The following is a 16,749-nucleotide window of genomic DNA, read 5'->3' as shown; positions in this document are numbered from 1 at the left end:
CGACACTACGAAACGAACTTCGTACCAATGGCTTTCGCTCTGTATGGTACGAAGTAGTTATACTTTCTTGTTGGTCTATAAATCTCGGCGTTTTCTAGATCCGGGCGTCCATTTGATGACACGAAAGCCAACACCTTGGATAACTCCCTAGTGCGTATAGGTTGCTCAGTAGAGGCGTGGCCACCTGACCCAAAGAACACATAAACTGGTGCGGGTCAGGTCGGGAACAATGCCGGTCAAGATGATTCTTGCAACCTACACTGTAAACCTGGACTACAATTCATTCCAATTTTGGTCTAACGGAAGAGCATGGTTGAGAACGATAGCTCAGATCTCTAGTCAACAAGCCCTTCAAATTTGGTAAACTTTGGTACGATATCGTGGCACGTTAACATGGCACGTCTTTTGCCCTTACGTATTGATGAACATGTCACATCATTCCAGCTCAGACGAACATTTTGATTTAAAGACTTTGCTCGATCGCTTGTGCTCACGAATGAGACATGAGCGCTTCGACCTCTCACAGTCGTGCTATGCTTACATACGTCTCTGAGCACTCTTTATCTCTCTCCTGTGTTTTCATGTATGCGGCTAATTTTCAATATATGATCTACTTGTTGCATCGTACCGCAGAGACTCCTCTTCCATGTCGGGTTGAAGTTTCATTACATGGTTATGAATCAGAACTTTTTCGTCTCTTATATAGACTGCGATATTCGTGAACCGGCTATCAATCAGGTCTATATCAATTTCCTGAGATACGCCATTACTGATAACGAAGGGTAAAAAAAGGCTACTTTTTGATCGTAGATATGATGAGCAATTCAAAGCCCCGTATACGATAGGCATGTCGGAGACCGGTTGCCATAATAGCAAGTCTATTTGAAGACCCCGGTTCGTCATAGCGTAATGTGAAAGATCAGCCGATTTGAAGCTCTCATTCTTTATTATATATCCGCCGTGTCTGAAGTCTACTGGAGATGTGGCAAATAACCTGGCGTTGTTGTCAAAGGTACGGGAAAAGAGACCTATGAGATTCCAGCCGTATGTCCAGGCAAAGATTGAGTGATCATTGGCCTGCTGGACAATTTCCTCTTGCAAGCGTCGAAAGGCCCTTGGGCCTTCTCCTTAGAGGGAGCGGCGGGCTCGCGGGGTTAGCTTGGGTTTACCTACTGTATGTAGTGACCATGGGCGGGGCACCCCACTGACGGTCTTTCACCTTGACAGGCAACCCACAGACCATCCATGCTCTGGTCTACTACGTCATCTTTACATTTCACGAAAGCTCGGTGACGACGAAACTACATCAGGCAAGCAACCCCTCAATTCTGTGAGACTTTTTCATCGACAACAGAAAGCGGAGAATGTGAGAAGCAAATCGAGCAGACAACATTTTACCGACAAGGCCTCGTATCTAGCATCGCTAGAGCAGGATCTAGCCGCCATGTTGTCCTCGTGTTTTGGATTCCGCAAGGCGCGGGACGAGGACCGCGAGCCGCTGCTGCCCCAGTATCGCGATGACACCGTCCTTCAGCGGGAGCTGCACCAGAAGCTCCACACATATCAAATGCTCCGGGCATTAGGCAAGGGTTACATGCCTTCAAATGAACAGACCATCATCAACCTTCGCACGCTGCTCGCCGCCGATGTCCTCAATCCCGACAACGAAGAGCTCAGCGACTCGGGCCGAGCGCTGGTCTACTACACCAAGGAATGGCTGAAGCAGTTCATCGAGTTGCTGCAGCACAAGAACAGCGAGGACCAGATCCAGGACTTTGTGTGGTATCTCACCAAAGCGCGCGTCTCGATCGACATGGAGGACATCGTGAACCGGACCAAAAAGGCCAAGGCGAAAGCCAACACCGCTGCAGGTACGTATCGCCGGTGTCATCACTCAATATGCCCTTCTGACAAATCCGGTAGCATACAAGAGTATTCAGACTGTAGGCTCCCTACTCCTCACGAACTCGGACTTTCGCATTTTCTTATCCGACCTCAATACGATCGGCCGAGAGGTGTTCAGAGACACTGCATTCACACTGTCCGAGGTGTCGGCACAGGCTGGGAAACAGCTTGAACCACCCAAAGAAGAGCAAGAGGCTCTGAAAGAACCGGGCGCGGATGCACAGCCGGCTCCGTCGAGCCAAGAACTCGGGAACGATGTGGTGGAGGTTACGTCTGTGGTCGCCGAGGGTGTCGCGAAAGTTGCACAGGAAGCCGAACATAGCTTCGTCGACAAAATCACTGGCGACGAGAAGGACACTCTTCTGAACCGATTGAAGCAGGCGGTCATCAAGCTTAGGAAACGACAGGACTACTCTGACTCCGTATCAACTCTCTCCCTTCTTCTCCAACGATACGCATTGGTATACTCTCATGTTGTCGAGGATGCAGTGCAGACTGCGGAACAAGATGTGGATACGAATCCCGAGACGGAGCGGGCTGTGCGGAATTTCTGGACTTTTGTCAAGTCATTCGGCGACGCGAAGGAATGGCAAGAACTCGAAAGTCGGTTCAAGCAGGTCGTGGAGCATGGGAAAAGCGATCCTCAGTTTGATGAACTCGTCCGCCAGACAGGAAATGCTGTCCAGGATCTACTCACCGACCCTAGTTTTTTCGACCATGCTGAGGAGAGGTTCCAGAGTTTGCGTGCGCAGTCTCGCCGACTTGCATCTGACTCGCCTCTGAGAGATGATATTGATGGACTGCTGGCTAAGCTGCAATCAACGATCCAATCCGTGCTCCGAGACAAGGATATTGCCAAACTCATTGTCACATCTACCAGGATCGCAAAACTCTTGTCGCCGGCGCATCAGTACACCAACGGAGAACTCGTAGCCGATGCCATCAACGTCTTTGTGCCGATGATTATTCAAGCGATCCAATACGTACCGATACCAAGACTCGAGGTTTCCACACCCGATGTGGATCTCCTGCTCGAAAATCTCATTCTCGAGCCTGGGGTCACCGTGAACAACACCTCATTTCTACCCTATAGGTTGCGTGTAGAGACGCGCAATGATTTGGAGATCCGGAAGGCGCGTTTCCGAACGACCTCTACCGTGCAGTCCGTAACAACAATCAAGATTGACGGGATGTCTATCCGAGCAGACGAGATCGGATTCTGGCTGCGAGCTCATAGCGGTCTGTTCCGACTGGCTGATCAAGGAATCGCGTCTTTCCAGCTGGATGAGCGTGGCATAGATGTTCACATCGACGTCGAGATTGGCAAGGAGCGGTTGGAGAATATCCTGACCCTTCGTGGTGTTCGGGTCCACATCCACAAGCTCAACTACACCCTACGCAAGAGCAAGTTTGCGTTCTGCGCTTGGCTCTTGAAGCCGCTTCTTCGGCCCATCATCCGGAAGGCTCTGGAGATCCAAATGGCTGCGGCAATCGGAGAACTGCTGCACTTTGCGAACCGGGAGCTGCTTTACGCTAGAGAAAGGCTCCGTGCGACGCGCATTGCTGATCCAGATGACCTATGGACTTTCATCAAGGCTGTAGCTGCTCGACTCGTTCCGGCTGAAGACCCAGACCTATATACTCGCGTCGGCGTCGTGCAGCCAGGACGGGGTGTGTTCAAGGGCGTCTATGCTCCCGGCAGCATTGTCAAGCTGTGGAACGAAGAGGCTGCACAGGCGAAGGACAGAATTAGGGAGAATGAGCGCGACGGATGGAGGAATGAGATTTTCGACGTTCACACGAGGAACTTCAATCTGTAACATTAGCAAACGACGCGTAACTGTCGTCGGGTAACAGGCAAGATTCACTAGCGGGAGGAAGTTATCGGCGTTGTTTGCTTCGCTGTTTACACTGGAAAGGGAAACAATTCATAGGAAAATAGTTTGACGAGGAAACAGAATCAAGGCGCCGGGCTGTTGTTGCTTTCATCTCATTGGAATGTGTCGCATTTTGGCGTGAGGTACCCCCATCAGCTTGATCGCGTTTTTGACCGCAGTCGGTGAAGCGAGGAGCCGAGCCCGGGACCAACGGAGCCACTTCTCAGCTGCGGAAGACTCGTAATTATTTATGCATGCACTGATAAGGTGCCGATTGGACTGGATGGAGATGTCTACACTGGCCGAGGTTTCATAAGTTTGACGAATTCCGCGCCAGCGCCGAACATGGAACGGGAAAGGCCCGAAGAGCGCTAATCTGCCGGGCCCTCCGGGTGTGCCGGGACGACGTCATAGGCTTCTGTTTTGGCCCCTGCCCAATATAAGGATTGGCCGGTGAGGCGCAACCAAGCTTTTTGAAGCAGATAGCACCCTGCATCACTTTGTAGACGTTCGTTTTGAACAATCGATAGATCGTGGGACTCACCTGGCGTTTGTGGACAATCGGTTGTATTTCCAAGTAGAAAGAAACCCAATATCAACACGGACATCCATTGCTCGCGACTGGCGCTCGCCGAGCTCCCCGACCTTCTACCTCTGTTACGCTTACTCATCGGCCACTCATCACAAGCAGATCTGGAAGACGTCGTCACCACTTCTTGATTGCGATTGCTCTCCAGGAACCCTCTTTCGGTTAATTTACCACACGGATTGCCAAGATGTCAACGCTGAAATCAAAGGACGAAGTACCGACTTTCACGCCCAGCGACTATGTCAAGTTCTTTGGTGCTGGCGCGTTGGCTGCGACGCTCACTCATGGCGTAATGGACCTCCCGACCCCCTGCCAAAGCGGCATCAAGAACATCACTAACCAGCTCACAGGCCGCCACGCCCATTGACGTCGTCAAGACCCGAATCCAGGTCGACGATGCCATGAAGGGACTCAACATGATCTCAGCAGGGCGCAAGATCGTTGCAGGCGAGGGCGCCGCCGCGCTGCTGACCGGCTTCGGCCCCACGGCCGTCGGCTACCTGGTGCAGGGTGGCGGCAAGTTCGCCGGCTACGAGTTCTTCAAGAAGCAGTTCGTGGGCCTGGTCGGCGGGCCCGACCGCGCCACGCAGTACCGCACCCCGATCTACCTCGGCGCGAGCGCCAGCGCCGAGTTCTTCGCAGACATCCTGCTGTGCCCGCTCGAGGCGACGCGCATCCGCCTCGTGTCTCAGCGTGGCTTCGCGACCGGGCTGACGTCTGGCTTCATGCGCCTCGCGCGCGAGGAGGGCTTCAAGGGCTTCTACTCGGGCTTCGTCCCGCTGCTGTTCAAGCAGGTCCCGTACGCGGTGGGGCAGTTCTCCGTGCACGAGGCTGCCGTCGAGGCCATCTACCGAACGATTGGCCCGGAGCGGAAGGCGAAACTAACGCAGCTGGAGTCGACTGGCGTCGAGCTGACGAGCGGCATTGTAGCAGGTGTCGCCGCGGCGGTGCTGTCACATCCAGCAGATACCCTTTTGTCGGCAATGAACAAGGGTGCTGGTGACCCGAATCAGAGCACAATGAGCAGAATGTTTGGGCTCGCCCGGGAATTCGGACCCAAGCGGCTGCTATTGACGGGTCTGGGCCCTCGTATCGTCATGACTTGTGGGCTGGTGGCGGGCCAATTCGTGATTTATGCCCAATGCAAAACACTAGTCGGGGCTCCCCCAAGCATCGAAATACACAAGGAGGAGTAAACGCTAGAAAACGGTGGACAGCATACCGCTGGAGGGACAACGGTGTTTTCGTTGGGTTCTGGCCGGTTTGATAGGAGAATTGGTGTTTCACGCGTGAATCGATGTCCGGAGTATCATGGATAGACGGCATTTTTACTGTAGCGAGTTATCGAATGAATTTGTTGCGCACCCTCGAAGACAAATGCCCGTCATACCTTGACTGACGCCAAAAGGCACCGTGAGTCAGTATGCACTATCGACGGGCCAACCTCATCCGCGGGAGGATGGATATATCGTACATTACATCTTTACGCACGAAAGCAGGGGCAGTCTCACACATTCGGAATATCTTTCCGATTTGCCCACCATCTCGGTCTCAACCCAAGTGAGCGTGACAGACAGAATTTTAGTGTATTTTCATCAAAATGTCATGAGAACACGGCATCCAATTTCAGTCGACCACACGTGCAGGTTTTCAACGGGGAACCATCATGTTTGCATTGTGCATCCCGACCGCCTTTAGACTACACTTCGAATACATCTAGGAAGTTGTGAAATGTCGTCCTCTCGGAATCCGAGAGACCATCTGGAAGCGACCCTGACTTGGACTGCAGAAGCTCTATAAGCTCGCTCTTCTTTACCCGCAAAGTAGAGTTGACCTGCTGGGAGGCATTCTGCTCGGGAAGTTCTTTTCGGTAGATAAACGCGCCATTACTGACCGTCAGCCTCCATGCATCATCTCCGTCCTCCATGAGTAGCTCGAGCGCTGAGAAGCTCTGTTTTGCAGCCCTGGGACCGTCGATCTTGACCGCCAACGTGGCAAGCATTTTATCCGTGGGCACGCCCGGGTTGAACGGGCTCAGCGGCTGCGCGCCTCGCGAGTAGCGCTCCTTGCCAAGGAGCTCGTGTGCTCCGGTGAGGTAGAAGTTGCGCCACGTAGCGTTCTCTGCTCCGTACCCCAGGCGCTCATAGCACCGCGCCAGGGCCTTCTTGGCGCCCTCGTGCGACTTGTCGGCATAGTTTGCGTGTGCAAGCAACGTGCACGCGAAGCGCAGGTCCTGTTTCTCCTCCGTGAAGCGGACACCTGCCGCTACGAGCTTGTCGATCCCACCAAAAGCCTCGACGTAGCGCGCGCCTTCTTCAGCGGCGGGATATTGCCATAGAGTATGCGGCCGGCCGTCAAACCACCCGAGGTATTTTTGATGTATTGCCTTGACGTTGTGGCTGACTGACCCGTAGTAGCCCTGAAGGTGCCACGCAGTTTGAAATTGAGCGGGGATGGTGATATGTTCGGCGATCTCGGCGCCTGTCATGCCTTTGTTAGCCATGCGGATTGTCTGGTCGTGTAAGTAGGCGTAAAAGTCTCGTTGCTCGATCATTAGTTTGCAAATCTCATCGCAGCCCCAAGTCGGCCAGTGGTGACCCGCAAACAGGACTTTGGATTTAGTTCCGTACAGGATCATCGTCTCGTCGAGCTTTTGAGACCAGAGCTTAGCATCGCGAACAACGGTTCCTCGTAGGGGCAAAATGTTGTGATGAGTGTGCGTGAGGCATTCAGAGATGAAAACAGCTTCGAGCTCTGGGAAGAAAATGTTGACCTCGGCTGGGGCCTCGGTTCCATCGACAGACTGGAACACCATCTTCACGCCATCGATTGCTAATTCATCCCCAGTCTCGTGAATGAGAATCGTCGGTGGCAGACACGAGTGAGTACCAACAGACATGCCCAGTCCGAGGCCATCTCCAATCTGTCCCTCAGGACCTCTGGGCAGGTAGGCACCGCGCATGTAGGCGCTGCGAGCCCTCATGGCAGGTCCTGTTACGGTGTTCTCGCTAATAGCCTCCCGTATGAAAGCTGCAGGGGCGATGATCGGGAACGACTTGTCGTCGCTGGCGTCCACGATGCCCTGCCCACCTCCAAAGTGATCTATGTGCGAGTGCGAGAGAATCATAGCTTTGACAGGCTTCTTGTGGCCGCGGAGCTGCCAGTAATGGTGGAGAGCTGCGGAGGCGGTCTCATTAGAGACCAGGGGGTCAATCACTATGACGCCCTCCCGGCCTTCAACAAAAGTGATGTTCGATACATCGAAGCCGCGGACCTGGTATATTTGATCCTTGGCGACTTCATAGAGGCCTTGCCGATATAGAAGCTGCCCATATCTCCATAGCTTTGGGTTTGCTGTTGGCGGACAGTCTTTCTCAAAGCAGTTGTACTTGTCCAAATCAATGACAACCTCCCCCTTGGCGTTCTTGATGATGCCTGGTTTCAACGCCCCGAGGAATCCTCGGCTTGCGAGATCGAAATCGGTGCGATCTTCGAACGACGGCGAAAGGGTTTCAAGAGACGCTGCCATTTTACTACTGGTCAGTGAAGGGGGCATGAAGTGAGGTGAAGAGGTTGCCAGTGAATCACGAAGGCATGAGAACCTGTGGGCCAATTCCGTCTCGGCACTGCCGAGATTCGGTACGACTAGCATTCCTCCTACTCGAGGTCATTTGTTTGTGTGCTCTCCCCACCAGATACTTATCGATGTCAGATGTCGAAAATTGACCTACGCAGTTGACTCGCTCGGTATACTCACCGGGCTCGGTTAGTCGGTCTTGACTGATCGGCGGAGGACTGGAGTAGGTAAAAAGTAAACATCTCGGCCCCGACTTTCGGCTCCAAATATCCGGGGTATGACTCCGTTCTAGCGCAGTGGGATGCAATAGTTTCGTTTATAACATTGGTCATCTCCGGTACCATGCCATGCATGCTTTGGCGTATTTAGTCATTCACAAGAACCAGTCTTGCCGCGTGTTAGAGCACTCCCGAGATTTCGGCAAGTAGGGCTACTAGCGCTGCCGAATGGATCGACAAAACAGGCCAGCAGACGGACGGTGTAGTGTTCCCTCTCATGAATTGTAACCAGAGGTATTAAGTCAGCCAAAAGAAAATGTATGATTGTTGTCAAGAATGAGCTCGTCATACATCCAGTTTATGCTGCTATCAAACGTGGCATCTCCTCGTGGTGCGTTCACCGTCGTACCGAGCCTGCAACCACTAAGAGAGCGTAGTAGTGGTATAGCAGAGTCCGGAAAAGGGAAAAGGTCTCTTGCTTCAAGCAAGTCACCGCCGCTATCTGTTTGAAAAGCTCTCCCCGGTGAGTCCAGCACCTCGTTGCCAACAATAGTCGACTCGGGACGCCAAGCCTTTTGGACGAGGTTCAGGATTCTGCGTGATGGAGGCCACTTGTCGGCGAGTTGTTTCAAAACAGCAACCAATATCTGTAAATCTTTTGCGCAGCTTTGGTCCTCATCGTATATCGTGTTCTGAAAGCCAATTTGTGGTATACAGGCCACCATTAAACACCAATTGTGCGTTGATGAGAGATACGTGACTTGGTCTCTGAAATCAATCTCCTCATACAACCTGACGGCCATTGTCGATGCTACCAGTTGAATGAGGGATGCAGCATGCGAGCCCAATGACTTACCATGATGATGGGAGAACACGATCAAGCTTACGAAATAAAAGATATAGAGCTCGTGAACAGACCGCACAAATGGTCGAGGTCTGTTTGAGTGGTATAGTGAGATTTCATGAGGTAAGGACTTGATCCAATCGACCAGCATCTGAAGAGTCCTAAATGGCTGTCCCGATGAGATTGTCAGTAAGTGGATTGCTGACATAAACGATTAATGATATTACAGATAGCAGCGGCGAAGCTCACCTTTTCATGGTCTTGAACGGAGCCATTGCTTCCTATGTCGATAATCCGTTCCAAGATCTGAACAAGCTTAGTAAAGAATATAAAGCTCATGGAATCTTGATCTTTGATATCAAAGTCTGAAAGCTTAAGTGGCGCGACATCGAAAAACGTGGACGGCCACATGGGCGGGCGATGCCAGCAGATTGTCTGGATCTTGTCATGGGCCTGTATGGCTGGCTGTTAGCGGGCTGTGGTCTTATCAGCCAGAGTCTAAATGAAAGGATACTCTTACGAAGAGATACCATGCGATTCGACGGGCTACGAGTGGGCTGTGGAACCTGATATATGTTGACTCTTTGTGGAGACCTAGGTGCAGCGCGTAGCGGATCGCGCTGCCCATGCAAGACCAGCTGCTGTCGAAGGTAACTATATTCGGCGGAGACATGTTCCAGGAATGGAGAAGACACATTGCCTTTAAGGCGGTAATGTTGTTAGTCTCATAGTTTGTGAAAAGCAAGGTTTTGACTTTGATGTAATAATCCTCCCCCTGAACAACGCTGAGCGAGAAAGACCTAGGATGACGAAGCAGGGCATGAACCAAACATAACGATTGTTGGAGTACGATTGGTAGTGATTCCGATGCCAAGTCAGACTCGTCAAGTACAGGCACACGAGAGCGAACGTGAAGACGATAGGAATCCTTCGCTGCATCTAGGAAGATCCTGCTAGGTGGGACAAGGCCTCCAGCTACTTGCAAGAGTCGGTCGTTGATAGTTGCCAAGTGAGCGCTTTCCGTCCTCGGATAATCTTCTGGCCTTGACCCAGCCATTAGAGACTGTTCTCCAATGTATCCCAATTGCTTTTCTAGCTCGATATGGCTATGGGTACTGCCTTGTTCGCGTGTCGTATTCATTTGTGCAGATGCAAGCCGAGTGGCGGCGGCAAGTGATTGTGCAGATTCCAGGCTGTTCGTCACAGTGAAAGTATCCCGAGGTAAGCCCATGAGATGTTCCTCGGGACTTAAGCTGGCTGCCTTTCGCCGCGACTCACGGAGGACCGCCGTTCGCCGTGGACTGGTGGTGGACACCCAAGTCAGCACATGGTTAGTTAGAACCCAGTTGATTTTGAGTACGAACCGGCAGACCTGTTTCCGCCTTTCACAGGCACTGCAGCAATTGTTTGACTTCGACTCTAAATCGCATTTGACCTGATCATAGAGATAGAGGGTTAACAAGACTTCTAATACACTTTGGCACATGTCCAAGAGCCTACCTTGCGAGAATGGCAGGCAATGCATACAGCTGCAGCCCGTGTACGTTGCGATGGCATTGCAATCGTATGATTGTACTATATCGGCTGCCTAAGTGAATAATCTTCCTCCCGCATACACAACTTAAAATCGCTACGATGAAAATCCTGTCCTGTTTGAGGACTCGTGAATCGCTACCCTTTCAATCCATTTACCATACTGGTTGCTAAGGGTCAGGTAAGGTTCATGAGAGTTGAAGGGCAAGGAAAAATAATGTGGAATTTGGGCCTAAACCTTCTGGTTTTAGCGTCATGCGGGGTGCGTTTCTAGACGGACAGGAATTCCCTCGGCTAGATGGTCATAGATATTAGTTCGGCAAGCGAATCATTACCTCAACGAGGGAATACTATCTTTGTAGAACTCGATGGACCAACCTAGGTAAGGTAATAGAAAGATATTTGAGGCCCCCAATGAGTATCATGACTCTCAATATTTAGTATCATCGCCCGCAAATGGCCCAGCGTGAATGGTAGCAGCTCTACCTAGCTACAAGTATGGTAGGTCCCTCTTTCATTAGCCAGAACCCTTTTTAATTGAACTTGAATCAAAACCAACATTTGAAACAATAATCTTAATTTGATAAAAACTATAAGGGGGGCGCTGAGTTATATTACAAAAAAGAGTAGGGTGGTCTAATAAACTTTCGCCAACTGGTCCTTCTAGCCTATCCTCATATTCTCTCTTTGCGGCCGAGATACCTCCACTTGTCCCATAATACACAATTGGCCGAGTACTACTCCCATCATATTTGCTTCTCTGTCTCAGTAGTGGCCTGTGCCTCTGACTTCTTCTTTACGCTCCTCCATTCTAGCGCAACAGCGCCGAGGACGGCCAGACATGTTGGGATGAGCCCGACTTGAAACGTTTTCCGAAGCGCTTCATTGTATGCAATAAGGCCCGTCGCTCTTAGATCTGAAGGTAATGAATCCAAAAGCGATGTGGCGCCACTGGATGTGACTAGGCTAGAGTCGAAGCCTGGCACCCAAGAGAGTCTTTGAACAAGCTGATTGGCTAGCACATTCTCGCCTACGGCGACAAAAACCGTCGCACCAAGACCTGAGGTGAATAGCATTAGGGTTAGTCCCATAGGGATGTCCTCCTTTGGTAGACAGGTCTGTGTGGCAAGGTTTGGTATCTGGAATACCATGCCTAAGCCAATGCCGTACAAGACTTGATAGCCAATCCATTGTCCCTCTCCCGAATTGACTTGGAAGGTGGTAAGTAGCCCGCATCCAACTGACATTATACATGATCCTATGATTGCTAGAGGAGTATAGTATCCGATCTTAGCGTTTATCACGCCACCGCATATAACTCCTGCAATCATAGATAGCATCAAAGGTAGGGTTCGTATTCCCGATTCTGCAGCCGTGACACCCTTGATAGCTTGGAACCAGAGTGGAAGAAAGTACACTAAAAAGGGTTAGTCGATACCTTTTCGTCATGATATAGGTCTCATACAGATTATATAGCTCCCACAATTAAGACACAATGTTGTCCATAATGCTGCTGTTACACTACGCTGCTTGAACATACGTGGTGGAAGTGTTGCTGTTCTAGGCATCGACATCTGAACGATAGCGAATGCAATGAGCAATACTCCTGCGAGAGTCAAGAGGGCAATAATGCGGCCGCTACTCCACTATACAATGTCAGCATAGAGTAATGTGAGATGATTTAGTAGAGAACTTGCAGCATAAGTTTGGCCATCCCATTGAAGAGCCAACAAAAGGCAAATCACTCCAGGAACAACCATTGCAGTGCCTAAACCATCGAGCTGTACTAGCTTCTTTGCAAATGGAAGTTTCGTAGTTTCTCGCCTGGGAACGTTGAGGAAGAAAAATATGGCAACCATCGCGATCCCGCCAATGGGATAGATTGATGTAGAAACACCATCTTGGAGCTGGTCAGCACTTTCTGCAAAAAAGAAATGGGATAGACGCTAAGCGCGACATCACCTCCACGTAACATTCGAGGTAAACCCTCCACCAATCAAAGGACCCGTGACTGATGCGATGCCCATTAGAGCGCCAAACAATGCTTGCACTAGCGGTCGTTTTTCCAAAGGGACAACGTCAGAAATGCATATGACCTGCCATACTCTTTAATCTTCAGTCCAGCTTCGTCGGGATGAGAGGTTCTTTTACCACTCCAGCAAGAATTCCTGCTGCCCCAACTCCGCATATTGCCCTTCCGACTATAAACGCGGCCGAGTTGGGGGCCGCCCCTGATATAACCGAAGAAATCTCGAAAAGCAAGATACTGAGAAGTAGGACATACTTCAACGAGAAAACTGTGTAGATTTTCCCATACAATAGCTGTAAAGCAGAGCATGTTAGTAGATAAGCACTTCCGTACCAGCCGATGTCACTGAACGCGTTGAACTCGTTGCTTATTTGGGGTACAGCCTGTCGAAATCATGTCAGCGCGCGATAGTACAGTATAAAATCCCAGGATGCTTTATGTAGGGTTTTCCTACTGTTCCAATAATGGTTCTATCGAGAGCAACGACAAAAGAGCTCAGAAGAATTGAAGCCATCAGAAGTACAGCTGCTGTGACCGATTTCTTCGAGTTAGATTTGTCGAGACTACTTGGCTCTTCTGTGGTAGTGACATCATCAGATGGCTCTTCCTTCGATTTCGCCGTTGTTGAGTCTGTTGAGACTGTGGGCTCATTCGCCCCTCTGGATCTGGGCGTCGATTTGCGTTCAGCATCAGATTTCATCCTGGCGGTTCCAGCGGCTTTGCAAGGCGGCAGATAAACAAAAGTAGCGTGAAGAAACCTCGGCCGGGAGAGTATTGCAAATCCATCTTGTTCAGTCCGGCACATCGACTTTCTAAAAAAAAACTTTATCGCTGATCGCCTTGGGTACAATTCGGGGCATATGAATACCCGTTCTAATCCACAAAAGCTGTCTGGCGTCAAGGAGCCCGTGGCGGTTCGCTGGGTTCGCTCGGGAATTAGAAGAGCCCGGCACGGGGCCGAATGATCTGGAAACAAAAAGTTGCCTTTTTTGCTTTTCACAAGATCCATTCCAATGATTAGCGACCGGACGCCTGATTTGGTAGCCGTTAATTTCTATTCACACAATCTATTCCGGTGTGATGGCTGAAATCCTCATTGAACTCGTGAGAATGGGCGATGCAAGACACTCAATTGTGTTGAGCAGTGTGACAGCATGGCTCGCGCCGCAACAGGTACGTTCTTGCATTCGCGAACATCATAATATCCGTACAGTGTCATGCTTGGGCATAAGATGACTTTCACGCTTGGAAACATAGGAATCTCGACGTAATCCGCATCCCGAAATGCTCTGAATTGCTTCCTTCATTGGGTTCGTTGGATCCGGGAGACGTGCAGCGAGTATATCACCAACGATATTGACGGATTTGTAAATGACTATCTAGGTAGTTTCGATGAGATGAGTAGATTATTTTCAGTAACAGTTACAGAAAATAGATCGACAGATTGGAAGAGGGCATGAAAATATGCAAGTCAGTTTTGATTTACGACAATAGTGAATTGGATGTGATTATTCCATTCAGCCAAAGAAATACGTGATTTCGAAAGCGAGGAGTATGTTCAGTTGTTATTAGAATGCTTTCACTTGTTCTCTATACCACAAAGTTGCAATACTCAAGTCGAGCTCGTCGAATGGATCATACTGTCGACGATATTCCGCTATGACTTTCCTTTGTCGTCGCAGACTTTCTCCCGAGACTCTTGACCTGCAATACTTCTCATAACACCCAAAACATGTTTCACTACGATATTTGAGTTCCCTGCAGTTCACACAGTACTCCATCAGCTTGATTCTCTCAAGCATTGCGCGGCCATCGACTGTTGGCTGGTGCGACCGAGAAAGGCATTCTCGACATTTGCGAACAATTTTGAATCGATCTTTGCGTGCAAGCTGCTGGTGTTCGGTGGTAAATTTCTCTCGCCTCCGAACCCTGAAACAGCAGTAGCAAGGAAGAAAGTCCGCCTTCTTCTCACTTGATATCTTTCGAACAAACAAGAATTTATCGCGAATAGCACAATTCTGGGGCGTGACCAGGGCTTTGAAATAACGGTTAGTCTGTGAGAGCATTATGCAGTCTTTGTATTTCAAAGGTTCCAAAATCCTCTTCATAATTCCGGAGGGGAGTTGCTCGATGGTCGAAGGTCTTGACTTCGTTGACTTGCCACATCTCTTGACCAGTATGACGTTTCCCTCCTCATCTGTCTCTTCTTGCACGCACCGTTGGGACTTCAATTTGTATTCACCGCACTCATAACAGAGATACCACAAGTAGCCACCCTTGCGAATGCCTCGTTGCTCAAGGTAAAGGCGATCCCTGGCTCCACAGTCCCAACAAAATCGTTTACACCTGATCAATGGCTTCCAAGAGGCGCTATTCTTGCCCATGCGATTTTTTGTTTGATTTGTGCCAAAGTAATCTTTTGGCAAAAGCTTCCAGCACCGAAAACAAGCCAGGCGACCCGGGTCATTATACTGAGGGTAGCGCTCCACCTCTAGAAAGAAAGCAACCTTGGTGCTATGACTGGCCACCAATAGAGGATCGATCTTTTCTCTTAGTATTCTGCAGGTGGACGAGATGTGCAGTATCGAACGGAAGTCAAGATATTGGCTGATCTCGAAAAGAATATCGAACGGGAGGGTTTCAAGGGCCGACTGACTTTCGGGAAATCGAAATCTTGACAATAGAGAACCCATCTTGCCAATAGCGTCCTGGGCGACTGGCAGGACTCAGGATGCTTTATCTAAGTGCGGGTCTGGAGCTCTATAAACAGTGCGCTGACATGAAGCTTGTGGTAAACATTCTTGAAGGCGAACTTGCATGTTGATACTGTTGCTTTTTCACTCGATTGATTTGATGATATAAGGCTAGCGGAGAAACCTTTCCTATTAGGAATGGAGTAAATAATGCTGTATATCGGACTGTGATAACCGATGGTGAAGGCAAGAAAGGTGGTTTAAATGCTGTGTTCTGAGCAGACAACACGCGGACAATTCCTCCAATAACGTACAAGACCACAGCCATGATTGTTTTAGTTGTGAGTCATTCGGAGGGAATGCATGACGCTCAATGCTTTATCGAGTAGACAGCCGGGATCGTCGCGACCTCGCGGTGTTGCCTAAGCTAAGCCCATTTTAATTGTACCTCTTGAGTCATCTCATTATAACAGTTGGCCAACATAATTGAGAACTATCCAAGAGTTTACTATTCCTCCAGATTGAAAGCTTGCTTAGCGAGAAAGATCCCCAAAAAAGATGTAAATTATGCCTCTTGGAGCGACAGAATTCTCGCCTTGACAGCGCTATCAATGTTCAGCTGGAAAAGCCATAGGTTCGGGTGGCACTAGGTGCCCCACGCACAAGGATTAGTTCAGTCAGCACTACTCTACAACCACGAGATGCCAACTAAAGAGTTACCCACTCACTCTCTAGGAGTAACTTTCTGAATACAATGAGTCAATGCCTACACCCAAGTTCGATACTTTGTGACCTTTATCATCAATATGAGGTATCAAGAATCGTACTACTAAGGAGCCCTCAGTGGCTCCTAGCAACCCAGGTAGTCGAGATTTCGCTCCGAAGATACATACAAGCAGCCATGGCTGTCTATTCTGAGGAACGCATTCCATTCTTTCTTCCAGCTATCACCCTCAAAGACAACTAACCTGATACCATTCTCCTCCTGCAATCCCAGATATCTGGTATCCATCCTTCCTGGCCCACTCGTTACATGCTTCCGGTTTCTTACATTCTCGGACGTCATTCGCTTCTCCTGTATGCCAGTGGTTCTGTAGAAGTGACGCTGTTGACAATAATAAAACAAGAAGACTACACTAGCCGACATCAATTGGATAGTCGCAAGACAGGCGCCGGGTCAGGAGAGCCACTATACGTGTTGGTTTGTTTAGGGGAGGTGTACTCATTGGAGTGATGTCTCGCTGAATGGACATAGTATTCAATATACAATAGATATCTCGAGATTACATATATTCATGCCCTCAAACGCAACAACCTATACCAAGAAAGCAATACCCAGTCCCAAGATGGCCATATTGAGGCTGCGTAGAGAAATTTGAGACACTGCACTGCTGTTCGCAACTGTAGATGGAGATGGTGAAGTAGATGCAGATCCGGCCGAGGTGCTGATAGTAGATGTCCTATTCGAGCCTAGTCCCGTCGTA

General features: G+C 49.8%; 3 protein-coding genes across 3 annotated transcripts; 2 read left to right on the top strand and 1 right to left on the bottom strand.

Annotated features, from left to right (window-relative positions):
- Positions 1-1,444: 1,444 nt before the first annotated feature.
- On the top strand, positions 1,445-3,725 carry UCRPA7_5205 (putative bactericidal permeability-increasing protein; the record flags this gene model as incomplete). The annotated part of the gene is made up of 2 exons (XM_007917752.1): positions 1,445-1,871; positions 1,924-3,725. The coding sequence occupies 2 exons, from the start codon at positions 1,445-1,447 to the stop codon at positions 3,723-3,725; spliced, it is 2,229 nt and encodes a 742-aa protein (XP_007915943.1).
- An 833-nt stretch (positions 3,726-4,558) lies between these two features.
- UCRPA7_5204 (putative mitochondrial phosphate carrier protein) lies at positions 4,559-5,567 on the top strand (the record flags this gene model as incomplete). The annotated part of the gene is made up of 3 exons (XM_007917751.1): positions 4,559-4,660; positions 4,722-5,475; positions 5,527-5,567. 3 exons carry the CDS (start codon positions 4,559-4,561, stop codon positions 5,565-5,567), a joined length of 897 nt encoding a protein of 298 aa, XP_007915942.1.
- Positions 5,568-6,070: 503 nt separating this feature from the next.
- Positions 6,071-7,900, bottom strand: UCRPA7_5203 (putative alkyl aryl-sulfatase bds1 bacterially-derived sulfatase 1 protein; the record flags this gene model as incomplete). Its single annotated transcript, XM_007917750.1, has 1 exon — positions 6,071-7,900. The coding sequence occupies one exon, from the start codon at positions 7,898-7,900 to the stop codon at positions 6,071-6,073; it is 1,830 nt and encodes a 609-aa protein (XP_007915941.1).
- Positions 7,901-16,749: the final 8,849 nt, after the last annotated feature.

This window comes from Phaeoacremonium minimum (genome assembly GCF_000392275.1).
Source record: "Phaeoacremonium minimum UCRPA7 unplaced genomic scaffold PA7_03_scaffold_408, whole genome shotgun sequence".
Taxonomy (NCBI): Eukaryota; Fungi; Ascomycota; class Sordariomycetes; order Togniniales; family Togniniaceae; genus Phaeoacremonium; species Phaeoacremonium minimum.
The sequence above is the reverse complement of the archived record's forward strand: the minus strand, read 5'-3'. Positions and strand labels throughout refer to the sequence as shown.